The 16,339-nt window shown below is 31.2% G+C and overlaps 2 protein-coding genes and 1 long non-coding RNA gene across 3 annotated transcripts; 1 reads left to right on the top strand and 2 right to left on the bottom strand.

The window, feature by feature from the left end:
- On the bottom strand, positions 1-9,689 carry LOC127746756 (uncharacterized). Its single transcript, XR_008008442.1, has 2 exons — positions 9,447-9,689; positions 1-134 (listed from the first exon to the last, which is right to left on the bottom strand). It is a non-coding gene; the product is annotated as an uncharacterized LOC127746756 (long non-coding RNA).
- Positions 9,690-12,892: 3,203 nt separating this feature from the next.
- LOC107483224 (putative germin-like protein 2-1) lies at positions 12,893-13,798 on the top strand. Its single transcript, XM_016103840.3, has 2 exons — positions 12,893-13,100; positions 13,198-13,798. Exons 1-2 carry the CDS (start codon positions 12,983-12,985, stop codon positions 13,737-13,739), a joined length of 660 nt encoding a protein of 219 aa, XP_015959326.1. The 5' UTR covers positions 12,893-12,982; the 3' UTR covers positions 13,740-13,798.
- Positions 13,799-13,965: 167 nt separating this feature from the next.
- LOC107483223 (uncharacterized) lies at positions 13,966-16,142 on the bottom strand. The gene is made up of 2 exons (XM_016103839.3): positions 15,488-16,142; positions 13,966-14,905 (listed from the first exon to the last, which is right to left on the bottom strand). The coding sequence occupies exons 1-2, from the start codon at positions 16,077-16,079 to the stop codon at positions 14,124-14,126; spliced, it is 1,374 nt and encodes a 457-aa protein (XP_015959325.1). The 5' UTR covers positions 16,080-16,142; the 3' UTR covers positions 13,966-14,123.
- Positions 16,143-16,339: the final 197 nt, after the last annotated feature.

Below are 16,339 nucleotides of genomic sequence, written 5' to 3'. Positions count from 1 at the left end.
TTAGGGATAAAAACAATACTTTACTTTTATTTTATTATTGTGTTCTTTATACAAAGAAAAAAAAATCATGCAGTCAAAACCGATATCGCTCCTGATAATTCTCCTCCTCTTCTCTCCTCGTTCCATTATGGAATCTGCAAAACAGAGAAAATTAGAATAAGAAATGAAATGGTAAGTAACCATTTTTTTTATTCTACATGCTCTAATGTCCGTAATCTTCCAGGTAGATATATGATAACACCAACAATAATATCAAACCCAATAATCCGGAATTGCTTAATATTATTATTCTTCTTCTTCAAAATCTATATAAACAACAAGGACAGCAAATTATTTTAATGTATTAATTCTTTAAGAAATCAGGGAGACTGCTTGGTCTCAGTATTTTCGAACTTCTCTTTGGTTCTTCAACATCCAACATCTGAGAGCATATATCAAAAAAAGAAAAAAGATAAAAATAAAAAAGGGATTAAAAATTTATTGTATCAAAATTTTAACGAATAAAAGAATTACCGAATTGTTAAATTAATTAATGATTAAGAACCCCTAACCCCTTTTTGGATAAAAAAATCCTACTGTTTAAAATTTATTGTTGAAACTTGAAACCTACCGTTTTTCTTAGAAAAGATTTATTGATAACAAATTTACTTATTAAAAAAATAATCAATCATAAAAATCCTACTGTTTGTCTTAGAAAAGATTTATTGATAAAAAATTTACTTATTAAAAAAATAATCAATCATATTAAAATTTAGTGTTGACTTCAATCCGATACCAAATTAATAGTGGTTGCTACTGCTGAAAAATAAAAGAATAAGACACACATTTACGAAAAAATGAAGAGGAGTATATTAAATGTATTTGTTGTGTATATTTTATAAAATAATTATATACATATTTATATTTTTCTTTGACATCTAAATTTTAACACATTTTAAATAAACAAATATTTTAAAATAAAACTAAATATAAAAACCTATTTCAACAGGGATTTTTATCAATTCTTAAATTCTAACCATCAGGTTTATTTTTAACATTTTTTCTTAAATTTGATAATTTATCGACTCCAATCATAATCCTTAACCATTATGATCTTAGTGGATTCAGCTTACTCAAAATGAAGTTCCTTCAGTAGTATCTTCAGTCAAATTGTATGACATGCATAAGCAGTGGTAGCAACATATTCAACTTCACAAGTTGAAAGAGTGAATATAGATTGTTTCTTTGAACACCAAAAAATTGCATTATTTTCTAGAAAGAAAATAAATCCAGTAGTACTCTTCTGCCGTCAATATCCCCAGCATAATCACTATCACAATAGCCCATCACCTAATTTGAATTATCTGAAGTTGAATAAAACACGCCATACTCAAGAGTGCCTCTAAGATAGCAAAGAATTCTCTTGACTACCTTCATATGGGTTTTTGTTGGATTCTCCATGTAACGACTAACTAACCCAACTGAAAACAAAATGTCAGGTCTGGTAAAGGTCAAATACCTTAAACTCCCTAGAGGCTATTGAATAACGTTTGAGCAACTTTTCATACACCTTCTTTCTCTTTGAAAAGTTTAACTCCACACTCTAGGTGTATTAGTAGGATTGCAGTCCAACATGTTGAGTTTCTTTAATAGCTCTCTTGTATAAGCTTCTTGCGAGATGAAAAGTCCATCCACCATTTGTTTCACTTCAATTCCCAGGTAATAGGACATTAAACTCATATCAAATTCTTGAACCATTACCTTCTTAAATTCTTCAAATATTATTTGATTATTTTCTGTGAATATAAGATCATCTACATGACACAAACAAATAACAAATTTTTTCTTTCCTCTTTTACATAAAGTGCATATATATATACCAATAATGAACTAAATATTAATACTCACTTGATGATGGAGTAATATGAACTTGTATTATAATTTAGAGGCTTGAACCAAAATACAAAGAATGAAATTTTTTAATACAAATAATGAAAGCTTAAAAATGTTTCATAGTATAAGAGGATGTGTGTAAAATTGTGGATGATCTATAACTCCCTCCCCCCTCCTCTTTTATAGTGGGCTATGCCCTTTATTCTGTTACATTTTAATCCCTGATTTTGCTAATCCGTTTTCTCTTTCTATGAGCTGATTCAGAGGCTCTCTCTCTGAGTTAATGTCCTCTGTTCTAATTTTTTAAAAATCGATAGGTAATTTTATTTTTTCTGCTGTGATTTTGTTGAAATCCTGCTGATGACTTTTGTTCTTTTCTACATGCAATATTTTTGTTGTTTTCTGAGATTGTCTTGACACATTCTCTCTTGATTTTGTACAAGTGTCTGTTTTCTGATTTTGGGACTCTTTTTTTTCAAATGGATCTTGGGTATCTAGTATGTACAGTCCTTGGCTGGACTGGACTTCTTCATCTTCGTCTATTGGTTCTACTTTTATTGCTTTTTTAGAGAATTATGGATCTCTTCTTCTGAGGTGGCCGCTGCAAGGGCCACCATCATTTGTTTTTTATGGGCTAGAAAGCAAGTTTCTTTTTTGAATGATTTTTTCGAACCCTGAACTGTGACTTGGGGGTTCTGCTCTTTTTTGGGATATAGTAATCTAATTTTCAATTGCTCTTTTACTAATTAAGTTCAGGTCAAATTTATTCCACCATTTTACTTTTATGTTTCTAATTAAATATTGCACGCTTGGAGTATCTTTATATCCTGCGGAATCATATTCCCAGGTCATTATCTAGCATATTCCCATAATGGGAATGAAGGAAATCAGCTTATATTTATAAGCCATGCTGGCTTCTTTTGAAAAAATTGCTTCTATTGGTCAAAACTTTTGAAACCATATCTAGAACCATTTAGAAAACTATAGAAAAATCCTTTTTCGAAACCATATGAACCAAGAGTAGAAATTTGGAAAAAGATACAAGGCGTTCCACCAGGCATCTATATAATCATAATAGAAATAGTGTTGTGGTTCAAATTTTCTAGTAAACTTTTACAATGAAAGGGAGGTTTTTCCCATTCTAATAATGTTATTACTTTCATAATCTTAATTTTTGAGAATATTATATCTTTTGTGGTCGGGTCTTTATTATGAGTTAATTTAACGGATCCCTGTGTCTGCTAAGATAAATTCATAAAAGGTTCGGGTTTTTTGGATGTTTGTTTGAGGGTAATGAAAAGTATTTGAAAAAACTGTTTTATAAAGGGTTCTTCTATCCATCTTAAACCACTCTTTCTCTAAAGTCATTATTTTTAGAGGTATTAGTTTTTCATGGTAAGGATGTTCTTCAGATAATGGTTTAGTTTTAAACAAATCTGATGGCTGCAATAATGTATATCTTTTAACTGTAGGGACCTCATATAAGCTTTTAGTTGATGCTGATGATTTTTCACTTTTAACAACCAGTAACATCGTCAAGGATTTAATAGATAATTGTTTAGCTTGTATTGAAGTTGCTGGTTGGTCAAGAAGTGGACCATAATCTTCACTGCTTGCTTGTTTCTTGCTCATTTTTACCTTGCAAAAATTTTCTTGTTAGAAAATCAGGTCATGCATTTGATTCTCCTTTAATATGCTCAATAGAAAAACCAAAGCATGATAATATAACTTGCCATCTAGCAAATATTTTTTTAGAAACATTATTCTTTAATACACTAGGAGCTGTTTTGCAATCAATTCTGATCAAGAAGGTTTTATTGAACAAATCTTCCTGAAAACGTGAAACACATAGGACAATGACTAATATTTCTTTTTTAATGGTAGCATAATTTTTTTGGACTGAATTTTATACATCCGAATGATATTTAATTATTTGTTCTTTTGAGGAGTTTGAAAGGACTTGTTTAAGTATTCCTCCATATCCTAATTCTGAAGCATCTGTTTCTACGATTAGACTTGCCTTAAGGTCTGGTATACTCAAACAAGAAAAAAAATTCCTTGTTTGAGTAAAAAAAATTCCTTGTTTGAGTATACCAGACCCTAACACAAGTCTAATCGTAGAAACAGATGCATTAGAATTATGATATGGAGGAATACTTAAACAAGTCCTTCCAAACTCCTCAAAAAAACAAATAGCTAAATATCATTCGGGTGTATGAAATTCATCCCAGAAAAATTATGCTACCATTAAAAAAAATATTCACTATTATCCTATGTGTTTCACGTTTTCAGGAAGATTTGTTTAAATAAATCTTCTTGATTAGAACTGATTAGAAAATAGCTCCTAATGTATTAAAGAATGATGTTTCTAAACAAATATTTGTTAGATGGCAAGCTATATTATCATGCTTCAATTTTTCTATTGAGTATATTAAAGAAAATCAAATGCATTACTTGATTTTTTAAATAGAGAATTTTTGCAAGGTAAAAATGAACAAGAAACAAGCAAGCAGTGAAGATTATGATCAACCTCTTGACCAACCAGCAACTTCAATACAAGCTAAACAACTATCTATTAAATCCTTGACGATATCACAGGTTGTTAAAAGTGAAAAATTATCAGCATCAACTAAAAACTTATATGAGGTCCCTATAGTTAACAGATATACATTATTGTAGTTATCAGATTTGTTTAAAACTAAACCATTATCTGAAGAATATCCTTACCATGAAAAATTAATACCTCTAAAAATAATGACTTTAGAGAAAGAGTGATTTATGATGGATAGAAGAACCCTTTATAAAACAGTTTTTTCAAGTACTTTTCATTACCCTCCAACAAAGATCCAAAAAATCAGAACCTTTTATGAATTTATCTTAGTAGACACAGGATCCATTAAATTAACTCATAATAAAGACCCGACCACAAAAGATACAATATTCTCAAAAATTAAGATTATGAAAGTAAAACTTTTACAATGAAAGATCAGAACGGAAAAAATCTCCCTTTCATTGTAAAAGTTTTACTAAAAAATTTGAACCACAACACTATTCCTATTATGATTATATAGATGCCTGGTGGAACGTCCTGTATCTTTCACCAAATTTTCACTCTTGGTTCATATGGTTCTGAAAAAAATTTTTTCTACAGTTTCCCACATGGTTTCAGATATGATTTCAAGGGTTTGCACCAATAGAAGCAATTTTTCCAAAAGAAGCCAGTATGGCTTATGAATATTTCAAAAACAAAACATCATTTCTGGATGGATATAAGCTGATTTCCTTCATTCTCACTATGAAAATGTGCTGGATAATGACATGGGAATATGATTCCGCAGGATATGAAGACACTCCAAGCATGCAATATTTAATTAGAAGCATAAAAATAAAATGGTGAAATAAATTTGACCTGAACTTAATTAGTAAAAGAGCAATTGATAATTGGATAACTATATCCCAAAAAAGAGCAGAACCCCCAAGCCATAGTTCAAGATTCGAAAAAATATTATTCGAAAAAGAAACTCGTTTTCTAGCCCATAAAAAACAAATGATGGTGGCCCTTGCAGCGGCCACCTCAGAAGAAGAGATCCATAATTCTCTAAAAGCAATAAAAGTAGAACCAATAGACGAAGATGAAGAAGTCCAGTCCAGCCTAGGACTGTACATACTAGATACCAAGATCCATTTGAAGAGTAAAAAAAAAGTTTTGAAATCAGAAAACAGACACTTGTACAAAATCAAGAGAGAATGTGTCAAGACAATCTCAGAAAGTAACAAAAGCATCGCATACAGAAAAGAACAAAAGTCATCAGCAGAAATTCCAACAAAATCACAGTAGAAAAAACAAAACCAGCTACCAATTTTCAAAAAACTAGAACAAAAGATATTAACTCGGAGACAGAGCCTCTGAATTAGCTCACAAAAGAGCAAACAGATTAGCAAAACAGGGAGTTAAAATGTAGCAGAATAAAGGACATAGCCCACTATAAAAAATAAGGAGGGAGGGGATTGTAGATCATTTGTAATTTTACACACATCCTCTTACACTCTGAAACTCTTTTAAGCTTTCGTTACAATTTTTGTATTAAAAAATTTCATCCTTTGTATTTTGGTTCACTCCTCTAAATTATAATACAAGTTCATATTACTCCATCATCAAGTGAGTATTAATATTTAGTTCATTATTGGTTTATTAGATTTTACTATCCTATTGACAGTACTTTTTAGTACTATATATATATATATGCGCACCTAGTGAAGCCGTTGTCTTGAAAATACGTATCAAGACGATCATTTCAAGCTCTTAGAACTTGCTTCAGTCCATATAAAGTCCTTTTACACCTTAACACCTTATCTTCACAATCTTCAACAATAAAATCTAAAGGTTGTTCAATATAAACTTCTTTCAAAAGATTACCATTCAAAAAAGCATATTTCACATCCATTTTGTGCTGCAAGTGATAACAATAGCCTTATCGTTTCTATCGAGCAACAGAAGCAAACACCTCATTATAATCTATTCCTTGCTTTTGCTTATGCCCCTTTGCAACGAGTCTTATCTTGTACCTCTTTACATCACCTTTAGCATTTTTCTTAATTTTGTAGATCTATTTGACTCCAATAGCCTGATGACCACTTGGAGGTGATACAAATTTTCAAGTGTTATTCTTCTCAATTGATTGAATTTTCTCCTTCAGAGCTTGTATCCTTTTTTTATTTTTGAAAACTTTAAAATTTGGAGAGTAGACACAATAAATTCTCATCCTCTAAAATTTTAGTTTTCTCATAGAAATTAGTGAGACTTCGATATCTGCGAGGGCCTTCGCTTGAACTAGAGAATGGAGATGACGATGATCATGATAGTGGGGTTAATGCTAGTGTTGAAGGATTAGTTTTATCTTGCACTTCTTTCATTGAAGCTTCTTCTTCCTCAAAGTAAGACAAAAATCATAAGTAGCATCATTTTGTGTAGTTTAATTCCACTTTGTACTTTCTTCAAATTCAACATCTCTACTTATTATTACTTTAATGTTGTCAGGATTGAAGAACTTGTAGCCTTTAGTATTCACTTCATAGCCAATAAATACCTTTTGGCTCATATCATCAAGCTTTGATCTTTCTTGTTCAGGAATTTGGATATATGTAATAGATCCAAAAACCTTTAAATGTGACACATTAGATTTGAAATCACTCCATACTTTTTGAGGTGTTATATCTTTTAAAATCTCGATAGGTGAATGGTTTGAGAGATAAATTGCACATGCAATTGTTTCTTCCCATAACTATTTTGGCAATGACTTTCAACATCATTCTCGCCATATTTAGAATTGCCTTTTTTTTCAGCAATTTTATTTTGTTGAGGAGATCTAGGAGCAGTCAGGAGACGTCGAATACCATGGTTTTCATAGAAGGTCTTAAATTCATTTGAAATGAATTCTTCACCTCTGTCAATTCTGAGAGCTTTTATCTCATAGCCACTTTTCCTTTCAACAAGGGCTTTGAACTTCTTGAATGCATGAAATGCTTTGCTTTTCTACTTTAAGAAATAAACCCATGTTTTTCTTGAATAATCATCAATGAAAAATAGAAAATAAACACTTTTACCAAGTGATAAAGGATTAATAGGTCCATAAACGTCATAGATAAGCTGAAGTGGCTTGGTAACTCTTGATTTAGGCTGCTTTGAAAAACTTTTTTGAATGTTTTCCAAGTAAGTAAGCTTCACATAACTAATGAGGATGATCAATAGTTGAAATTCCTTTTACCATCTTCTTTTTTCCAATTCTTTGAACCCACCAAAATTTAAATGTCCATATCTTATATATCAAATTCATGATGGATTTTGGATACATGACTTCAAACATATAACTCCACCACTCCTCATGTTTAACAAAAATATACTATTTTTTGTCACAAAAATCTTAGCAATAAGATTTTTATTTTTATCTCTAAGCCAAAGATAGCCGATCTTCCATGACTATCTTGTAACCATTCTCTAAAAGTTGTCCAATACTCAAAATATTATTCTTCAACTTTGGGATGTAATAGACATTGGAAAGAATCTTATGACTTCCGTTCTTCAGCTCGAATAGAATTGTCCCATTGTCATTGATCTATACCTTTGATTTCTCACCAAAACGCAAGTGTCCTTTTACGTTGGTGTCGAGTGCTACAAATTTACTCCTATCACCTGTCATATGGTTGCTAGTTCTATTGTCAAGATACCACGTACTATTTTCAGAATTTTGATCTTCCTTAAGCGTAAGGAATAATGTTGATTCTTCAACATCTTCACTATGTACAACAAGCTTATTTTCTTCTTCTTTGTATGTCTGACACTCCTAAGAATAATGTCCATTCTTTTCACATAAATAATATTCAATTTGTCTTTTATCAACCGTTCTTTTTTTACGACCTCAAAAAAAATTTTGATTTCTTCTCTCTTGAGAATAATTTTTCTTATTTTTTTCTCTTCCGTAACCACGTCTTTATCCTCGTCCACGGCCTCGTTCCAGTCTTTCACTTTCGTTGGCTTCTCTTCTAGCATTTCACGAAAATTTTGCCTACAAGACATGTTCCACACGTTCTTTCTTACTTTTATCCATTCTTTCTCTTTGGGTCCGTAAGGAACCATTCAATTGATCAATGGACATCGTATCCAAATCTTTAAACTTTTCAATGACTACCACCACATGATAAAATTTTGAGTTCAGAGAACGAAAGATTTTCTCAACAACACAAACATTTTTTAATTTTTCTCCAAATCTTTTCATTTAGTGAACTATCGCAAAAACTTTGATAAAATAATTCAAAATGGATTCAGTCTCTTTTATCATTAGAGACTTAAACTCAGCCTTTAGAGTTTAAAGACGAACCTTTTTCATCTTTTCAACTCTTATGACAGAATTTTAAAGAGTATTCCAAATTTTTTTTTTGCGTTAGTTATATCAACAATCTTCTCAAACATATCATCATCTAAATCTTGATGAATGATAATAAATGCACATTAATCTTTCTTTCTTTTATTTTTCAATTCGTCCTTCTGAGTTTCAGTTAATTTTTTTATATTTTCTGATTTTACATAGTCTTTTTCAACCATTTTTCACGTTCTTTGAACACCGAGAATAATTTTCATTAGGATGCCTAATTATCGTTGTTGATTGAAGATATTTTATAAGTAATTCTAATACTACTGTGTTGAAAAATAAAAATACAAGACATATACACTTATGAAAAAAAATAAAAAAAATATATTAATATATTTATTGAATATATTTTATGAAATAATTACATATATATTTATATTTCTCTTTTAACTTTTAAATTTTAAGTCATTTTAAATAAACAAATACTTTAAAATAAAATTAAATATAGACAACCCATTTTAACAGTAATTTCTATCCATTCTTAAATTCTAGTTACCAAATTTATTTTTAACCGCTACTTTAATTTGACACCGTTTTCACCCTCTTTCATTAGGGTATCAAAATGAGCAGGCAAGGTCAAATTAATATCCACTTTTTCTTGAAAGAAAAACATATATCATAAAATTTGCTGCACTGAAATGAAGTTACCTGGTTGGTTCTTTTAGCATCGATACAATCTATCGAAGAAGAAAGAGGAGATGGAGAAACGGTGCCGAATTGGCCTCGGAGCTTGCTCACCATGCACTACTTTGTTCACGTTCCAAGCCCTCATCTTATGATGCACCACTTTATTGATTCTTTTTCTTGGACAAGCTTTTGCAACTGCATTAGCTTTCTTTCTTTCTTTCTTGATTCGCAGGTGAATGAATCGGTTTGTATCAAAGAATTGCTTCTAGTAATGTATCTCTTTTATACAAATGAAACTAACACGTCAACATTCATATATAGCGTTTATTGCCACGTTACAAGACACCTAGCTTTCGGTAAAATACATGTGTTACCATTTTGTAGCACATCATCTTTGAAAAGAGTCTTTTTTAATCTGTTCCTTATCAACATAATCATGTTCCCTTCGAAAAATTTATAAAAGCAATTAACCATTCAAAATGATTAAGCCCCAAAAATAATTAATGTATTTATTAAAATAATAAATTGAATTTGATAAAAATATATGAAGTTTGAATTATCCCGAAACTATTTTGCATCTCAATTATTATTATTATTATTATATACCGTTTATATAATATTATTAACTCCACCCAAATACTCATTAAGTGGTATATATATGAATCACGGACATTTACACAAATGACCAAACGTGAAACATATGAATTTATTAATTTTAGAGTAAAGTATTATTTTTATTTTTAACGTGTTTAGGGTATGTTTTATTTTTGTTTGTAATATTTAAATTGTCCTATTTATATTCTTAATATTTATAAAAATAATTTAATCTTATTCTGTCATCAATTATATTAATAGATCATATTGTATTTTTCAATTATTCTTACTTAGATATATTTATTTTCAATTAGATCTTATTTAGATGTGTTCGATTTCAATATTATACCCATTATTTGTGTTTAAATTTAATTATGTCCCTAAAGAAGTGAATTATATAAATGTTACAAGAATTAATTTCAACTTTTGATAAACTATTATCTATAGTGGATTATCGGTTCTGTCTTAGATATTTGTATTCTAACTTTAAAAAGAGATTTTTAGAACTCCAACTAAAACTCATGATGTGTAATTAACGGTAGGATAATATTAAATGATTGAATCACTTTTACAAACGTCAGAAATACAAATAAAACGATTTAAACGTTACAAATAAAACTTACTCTAAACGTTGAAAACAAAAATAATACTTTACTCCTAATTTTAATTTTGTATCTGAGAGGGTCCACCAAATATAGAAAACCTAAATTTTTTAAATAAATTACAATAATATTTAAATATTTTATTATTATTAGAATATAAATTAATTTTTAAAATATTTTTTTATAGAATAATTCTCTATATACAAGAGTTTGTTTATACAAGTCTTTACAAGTCATTTATATTAACGTACTTCGAACCAGTTCTTCCTCTTCCTCCTCTTCTTCTTCTTCTTTTTTTTCGTTTCTTGCCTTCTCTTTTCTCCTTCTTCATTTACATGCTTTTCTCTCTGTTTTCTTTCTTTATTATTCTCGATTTCCATTGTTTTTTGACATCAAGCTCTGAAATCGTTTATGAAGAAGAAGAAGCAGCAGAAGATGAGGAGGAGAAAGAGAAAGAGTTCTAAATTATGCATAAGGTGTACTTCAACGAATTTTGGGTGTATTTCTTAAATCCTTTAGGTGTAGTTTTGTAATTCTTTGGGTGTATTCTGTAATTTTTTGGGTGTATTTCTATAATTGTTTGGGTGAATTTCTGTAACTGTTTGGGTGTATTTCTGTAATTCTTTTGGTGTATTTCTGTAATCGTTTGGGTGTATTTCTAAAGTTCCATTATCTTCAAATTTGGCAAAAAACTCGTTTTCATGGAGGAAGAAGAAGAAGAGTCGTTCATAATGCATGGTGAGTAACGCGCTTTAGAAGAAGGAAGTGGTTGAATAACGTGCGTTTATTTACTCTTGAATGTGGGAGTGTAATGCGTGTGTTTTGTTGGGCTTGTGCCAACTTATAAGACATGTAAGCCAAAAAGACTTGTATGTGTATCATCCCTTTTTTTTATATATTTCTTTTAATTATATAGAACAATTTTGTATTACTAATTAATAATATATATTATTTTTATACCAATTTCAAATACATTAGTAAAAAATAAAGTTAGATATGTCGACATATAAATTAAGTGTGTTTAAAAAATATTTTTATATATAATTGTACATAAAAAAATACGTTTCGGACTAAATTGTTCGCAGATATATTGTTGATTATAATAATTCATCTTATTTATAATTTAGTTAGACAGCTTTTTTTATATATTATACTATTAATTAATATAAATACTTATTAAACCAAATTAAAATTATTAATAAAAAATTATTATAAAAAATTGTATAATAAAAAATATAATTAAAATTAGTGTATAAAAATATTGAAAATTTTAAATTTATAAAAAAATGACAATAAAATGATGAAGGGACTAATTTGGTGTACAATATTTAATTTTATGAACTAAAATGAGTCATTTAATGCAAAGTAAAAGATCAATTTAGTACATATATAATAATGACATAGTAGATAATACATAGATAAATAATATTGTGATACATGATATAATCTGATATGTGACAAAATAGTATTATAATATATGGCATAACTATTCACTTCAGCATGCCATGTGTTGTTGACCAACACGTCATTATATCATTACACGTGACCAAATCATAAAATGACACGTGTTACTAAAGATCTAGATCATCGAGTTAACAGAAAATAAATCAGAGACTAATATAATATAATTTTTTTAATCTAAAAAATATAATTTGTGTAATTCAAATTTAAGGAACGATTCTAACATAGAGCGTCAATCTCAGGATACTTGGGGGATTTTAATCAAGTATATAAAGGTCAAAATGTCTCCGACGTATAAATACGACAACCACGTGTTTCTTAAAATTATATAACAACAATTAACAAAGAAGCTTTTCGATCATACTCTAAAGACTTAAATACGTACATCAGCTTCAATCCAAATACAGGCTGTTGCCCTCCATTTAAATTCAGAACCACCCTTATTTTATTGTTAACTCGTATTGAATGTGTTTCAGAATCACAAATGGAAGTGTTGAAGTGTTGATTGATTGGTTCAAATTAATCAATCAAGATTCCTACGTTGACTCATTAATTAACCAAACACTCTTGGCCGGCACTATTTCATACTCTACGAGACACTGCTTCTCTGTGCATGCCAGCCTGAGCAAAACCCAAACACCTTATGTTATCACTAATCAATAACATAACATATTTCAAAAGATCGATGACTATTTCAGTTCTTGATTGATCAATTATTAGGACGGCATATAGTATTTGATGCGCTTAATTTTACATCTTCATCATCATTAGATTGCTATATAAATGCCTTAGTGCAATCCTATATTGTCCATCAACTAACACACTAAAACACACACAAAAATTAAAACCCTTCACAAAATCTGCTATATTGCTTTAATTTATTGTGCTCCTCTTTGTGAAATGGCTTACAATTTTTCATTGGTGGTTGCAATTTTAGCTCTATCACTTTCAGTTATTGTCACGGCAACTGACAATAGTGCTCTTCAGGATTTCTGCGTCTCAGACCCACAAGGCCAAGGTATGTATATATATATTGCTTATCTTAATTAACCAACGGTTTCTCTTCATGAGGAAAGGTTTAATTAAATTAAATAATTTCAAATTATGCATGGCAGTGTTAGTGAATGGTTTGGTGTGCAAGGATCCGAAGGTTGTTGAAGCAAATGATTTCTTCTTCAGTGGTCTTCACATAGCTGGAAACACCTCAAACCCTAGTGGATCTAAAGTCACTCCAGTGGCTGCAACTCAGCTACCAGGACTCAACACACTCGGCATATCCATAGCTCGCATTGATTATGCTCCATGGGGGATTAACCCTCCTCACACACATCCTCGCGCCTCCGAAATCTTGACAGTTCTTGATGGATATTTGGAGGTTGGATTCGTCACTTCCAACCCCGAAAACCGCCACATTCGGAAGGTTCTACAAAAGGGTGACGTCTTTGTGTTTCCGGTGGGACTTGTTCACTATCAGAGAAATGTAGGCAACATTAATGCTGTTGCCATTGCTGCTCTTAGTAGTCAAAATCCCGGAGTTATCACTGTTGGTAATGCTGTTTTTGGATCTACACCTGAAATTGCTACTGATGTTCTTGTTAAGGCTTTTCACTTGGATGAAACTACCATCGGTTATCTCCAGTCCAAGTTCAAGAATTGAAATGAGTAGAAAGAATTTAACTAATTTATGCACAATTGTTTTTATGTTCTGATTATTATATTCTTGTTGATTTGTTGTATCTTGAGTGGCTTTTGATATGTGTAATACTATTTGGTGTGTGAAAAAATGATGCTTGGTGTTTTGAAAGTGAAATATGAAATAGATATTATAAATTTATTATATGATGTTCATGTAATACAGTAACCATGAATATATATAGCTAGCGACAATAATTTCCAATTAATAACCATTACAGCATCATCAAATTAGTCCAGTGTTCTTTGATGATTATGTAATTTATTCTCATAAGATAAAAACATAAACAAATTAAACAAGTAAAGGTGTCTGATAATCAAATTAACATAAAGCTGCAGAAACAATAACCTATCTCCTGCAAACAACTCCTTGTCCATCAATTCCACTTTGGCAGCTCAACCCTTCAAAACTGCTCTTCTCTCCAATATTATTACTGTCACCAACAAAACGAGAAACAGAACAATCTGTGGAGAACAAGCTAGAACTCTCGAATTCACTTCCACTACCACCCATCACGGCCATTTTAGCTCCAATATCCAAACGGCTCACATAGTTTTCCTTATAAGTTTGTCCCAACACCCCACTCACTTCTCTGCTCAGATCCAAGAACTTGAACCCTAAATCAAGGTGCGCAAAACAATCCTCTTCGGTAACCCCATAGCTATGAATTCTAGAATCTTCTTCAGTTATAGGAACAACCTTTGCGCTCACCTTCAGTTTCCCTTCGACCTCAAGAACCACGCTGTTGGTGGCGGAGTCTTCAGCCCTAGAAACGGTTACGCTGGGGGAGGTTTGGGATGTCCACGTGGCTCCTTCTGATTGTGGGAGTGTGATGGGTTGACCGTCGAAGGAGAGGTCAACGCGGTCGTTGGAGTCGTCCCATGCGGCGGTTTTTTGGGCCCCGATGAAGAGTGTGTGGTTGTTGTTGAAGAGGATGGCGATGGATTGAACCCAGGTGAAGTCTCTTTTCATGTTTTGGCTTCTTCTGCCGATGAAGTGGGCGTTGATGTGGAGGTTTGGATCGGAGACGAGGCAGAAGTTGGTGTCTTTCTTGCCGTGGAAGTAGAATGTGGTGCCATCGCCGCCGATGAAACGAGGGTCTTGGCAAACTGCTCCTGGTCTGTCACAATCTGTGCCAAACATAATTCAATATATTATACCAAAAGTTAAATAATTCAATATATTAGGTATAAATTGAAAACTCATGTGAAGTCGACTTTAAGTGAAGTTGATATCTGAGAATTGTTGGATGAAAATTTAGTCAAATCAATCAAATCATTTAATAGCTCTCAATATCAACTTCATGTGCAGTCATATGAGAGATGTTGGATGAAAATTTAGTTAAATTATTGAAATTATCTAACGACTCTCAAATATCAATTTTACATGAAGTCGACTTTACCTGAGTTTTCACTTCATTTATTTTTTTATGTGTATTTAGAATTGAGAAAGTTTATGGAATAACGAGTATTTTTATTAAAATTTAATTAGTATTTAATCAATAAAAAATGTGTAATTCTATATTATTAAATATAATTTTACATCATTAAAAATATTAATAATAATTAATTAATAGCTACAAATTACAAAATGTGCTGGTTTCTAATATTATTAACATGTATTTTATATAAAAAAATTATTTGGTGACTGATATTTATTTATTTTTTTTTTTGTATATATAAGATGGTTGGTGTGTATATATATGTACTTACTGCAAACAGGTTTACAAGTGTTGCAGTCAACCTCACATGCAGCAGGGCAGGCGCTAGGACAAGTGAATTGCATGTTGTAGCACTTAGGGTAGTTCTTGTTCCTGCATCTTGCTGTTTTTGGTCCAGAAGGAGGAGTTGGAGTTGAAGGTGAAGGAGTTTGAGGAGGAGTTGGAGATGAAGGAGTTTGTGGAGGAGTTGGAGATGGTGTTGATGGTGGTGGAGATGAAGGAGTTGTTGGTGGTGGAGTTGAAGAAGGTGTTGAAGGCGAAGGAGTTTGAGGAGGAGGAGAAGAAGGAGTTGAAGGTGTTGATGGAGGTGGATAGTAAGAAGGTGTTGAGGGTGTTTCTGATGGTGATGGAGTAGGGTTAGAACCCCCAGCACAAATGGGCTTGCAAGAAGCACATTCCACAGTGCATCCATCAGGGCAAAATTTGGGGCAAACATGCTCCAAATTGTAACAATGTTTATACTTCTTTATTTTGCAAGTTGCATGGCTTGGATTCTTCGCTATCCCAGGAGGAGTTGCCCCAGCCACTCCCACAAGCACCACCATAACTGCCACCAAAACCACCTGAACAATCATTTGACCCATTGATGCTATATATTTTTAATATATAGATCAATTAGCCCTTCAATTTGATGATTCAAATATAGCTCTTGTTACTATATATTATTTGTAGCTATATATATTTGTTTGATAAGTGATGGGAATGTCATGCCAAGAGCATTTCCTTTTATAGGCATTGAACCATGAAGATTAGATTCTATAATACATTTTATATTATTCTACACATGCATGCCTAAAGTTCCGGATCATAACCTTTTTGGTTTTTATACGTCTTCTTTATTGAT

The sequence above is a fragment of the Arachis duranensis genome, chromosome 4, assembly GCF_000817695.3.
Source record: "Arachis duranensis cultivar V14167 chromosome 4, aradu.V14167.gnm2.J7QH, whole genome shotgun sequence".
In the NCBI taxonomy this organism is placed as follows: domain Eukaryota; kingdom Viridiplantae; phylum Streptophyta; class Magnoliopsida; order Fabales; family Fabaceae; genus Arachis; species Arachis duranensis.
This window is presented reverse-complemented; position numbering and strand designations above follow the sequence as displayed.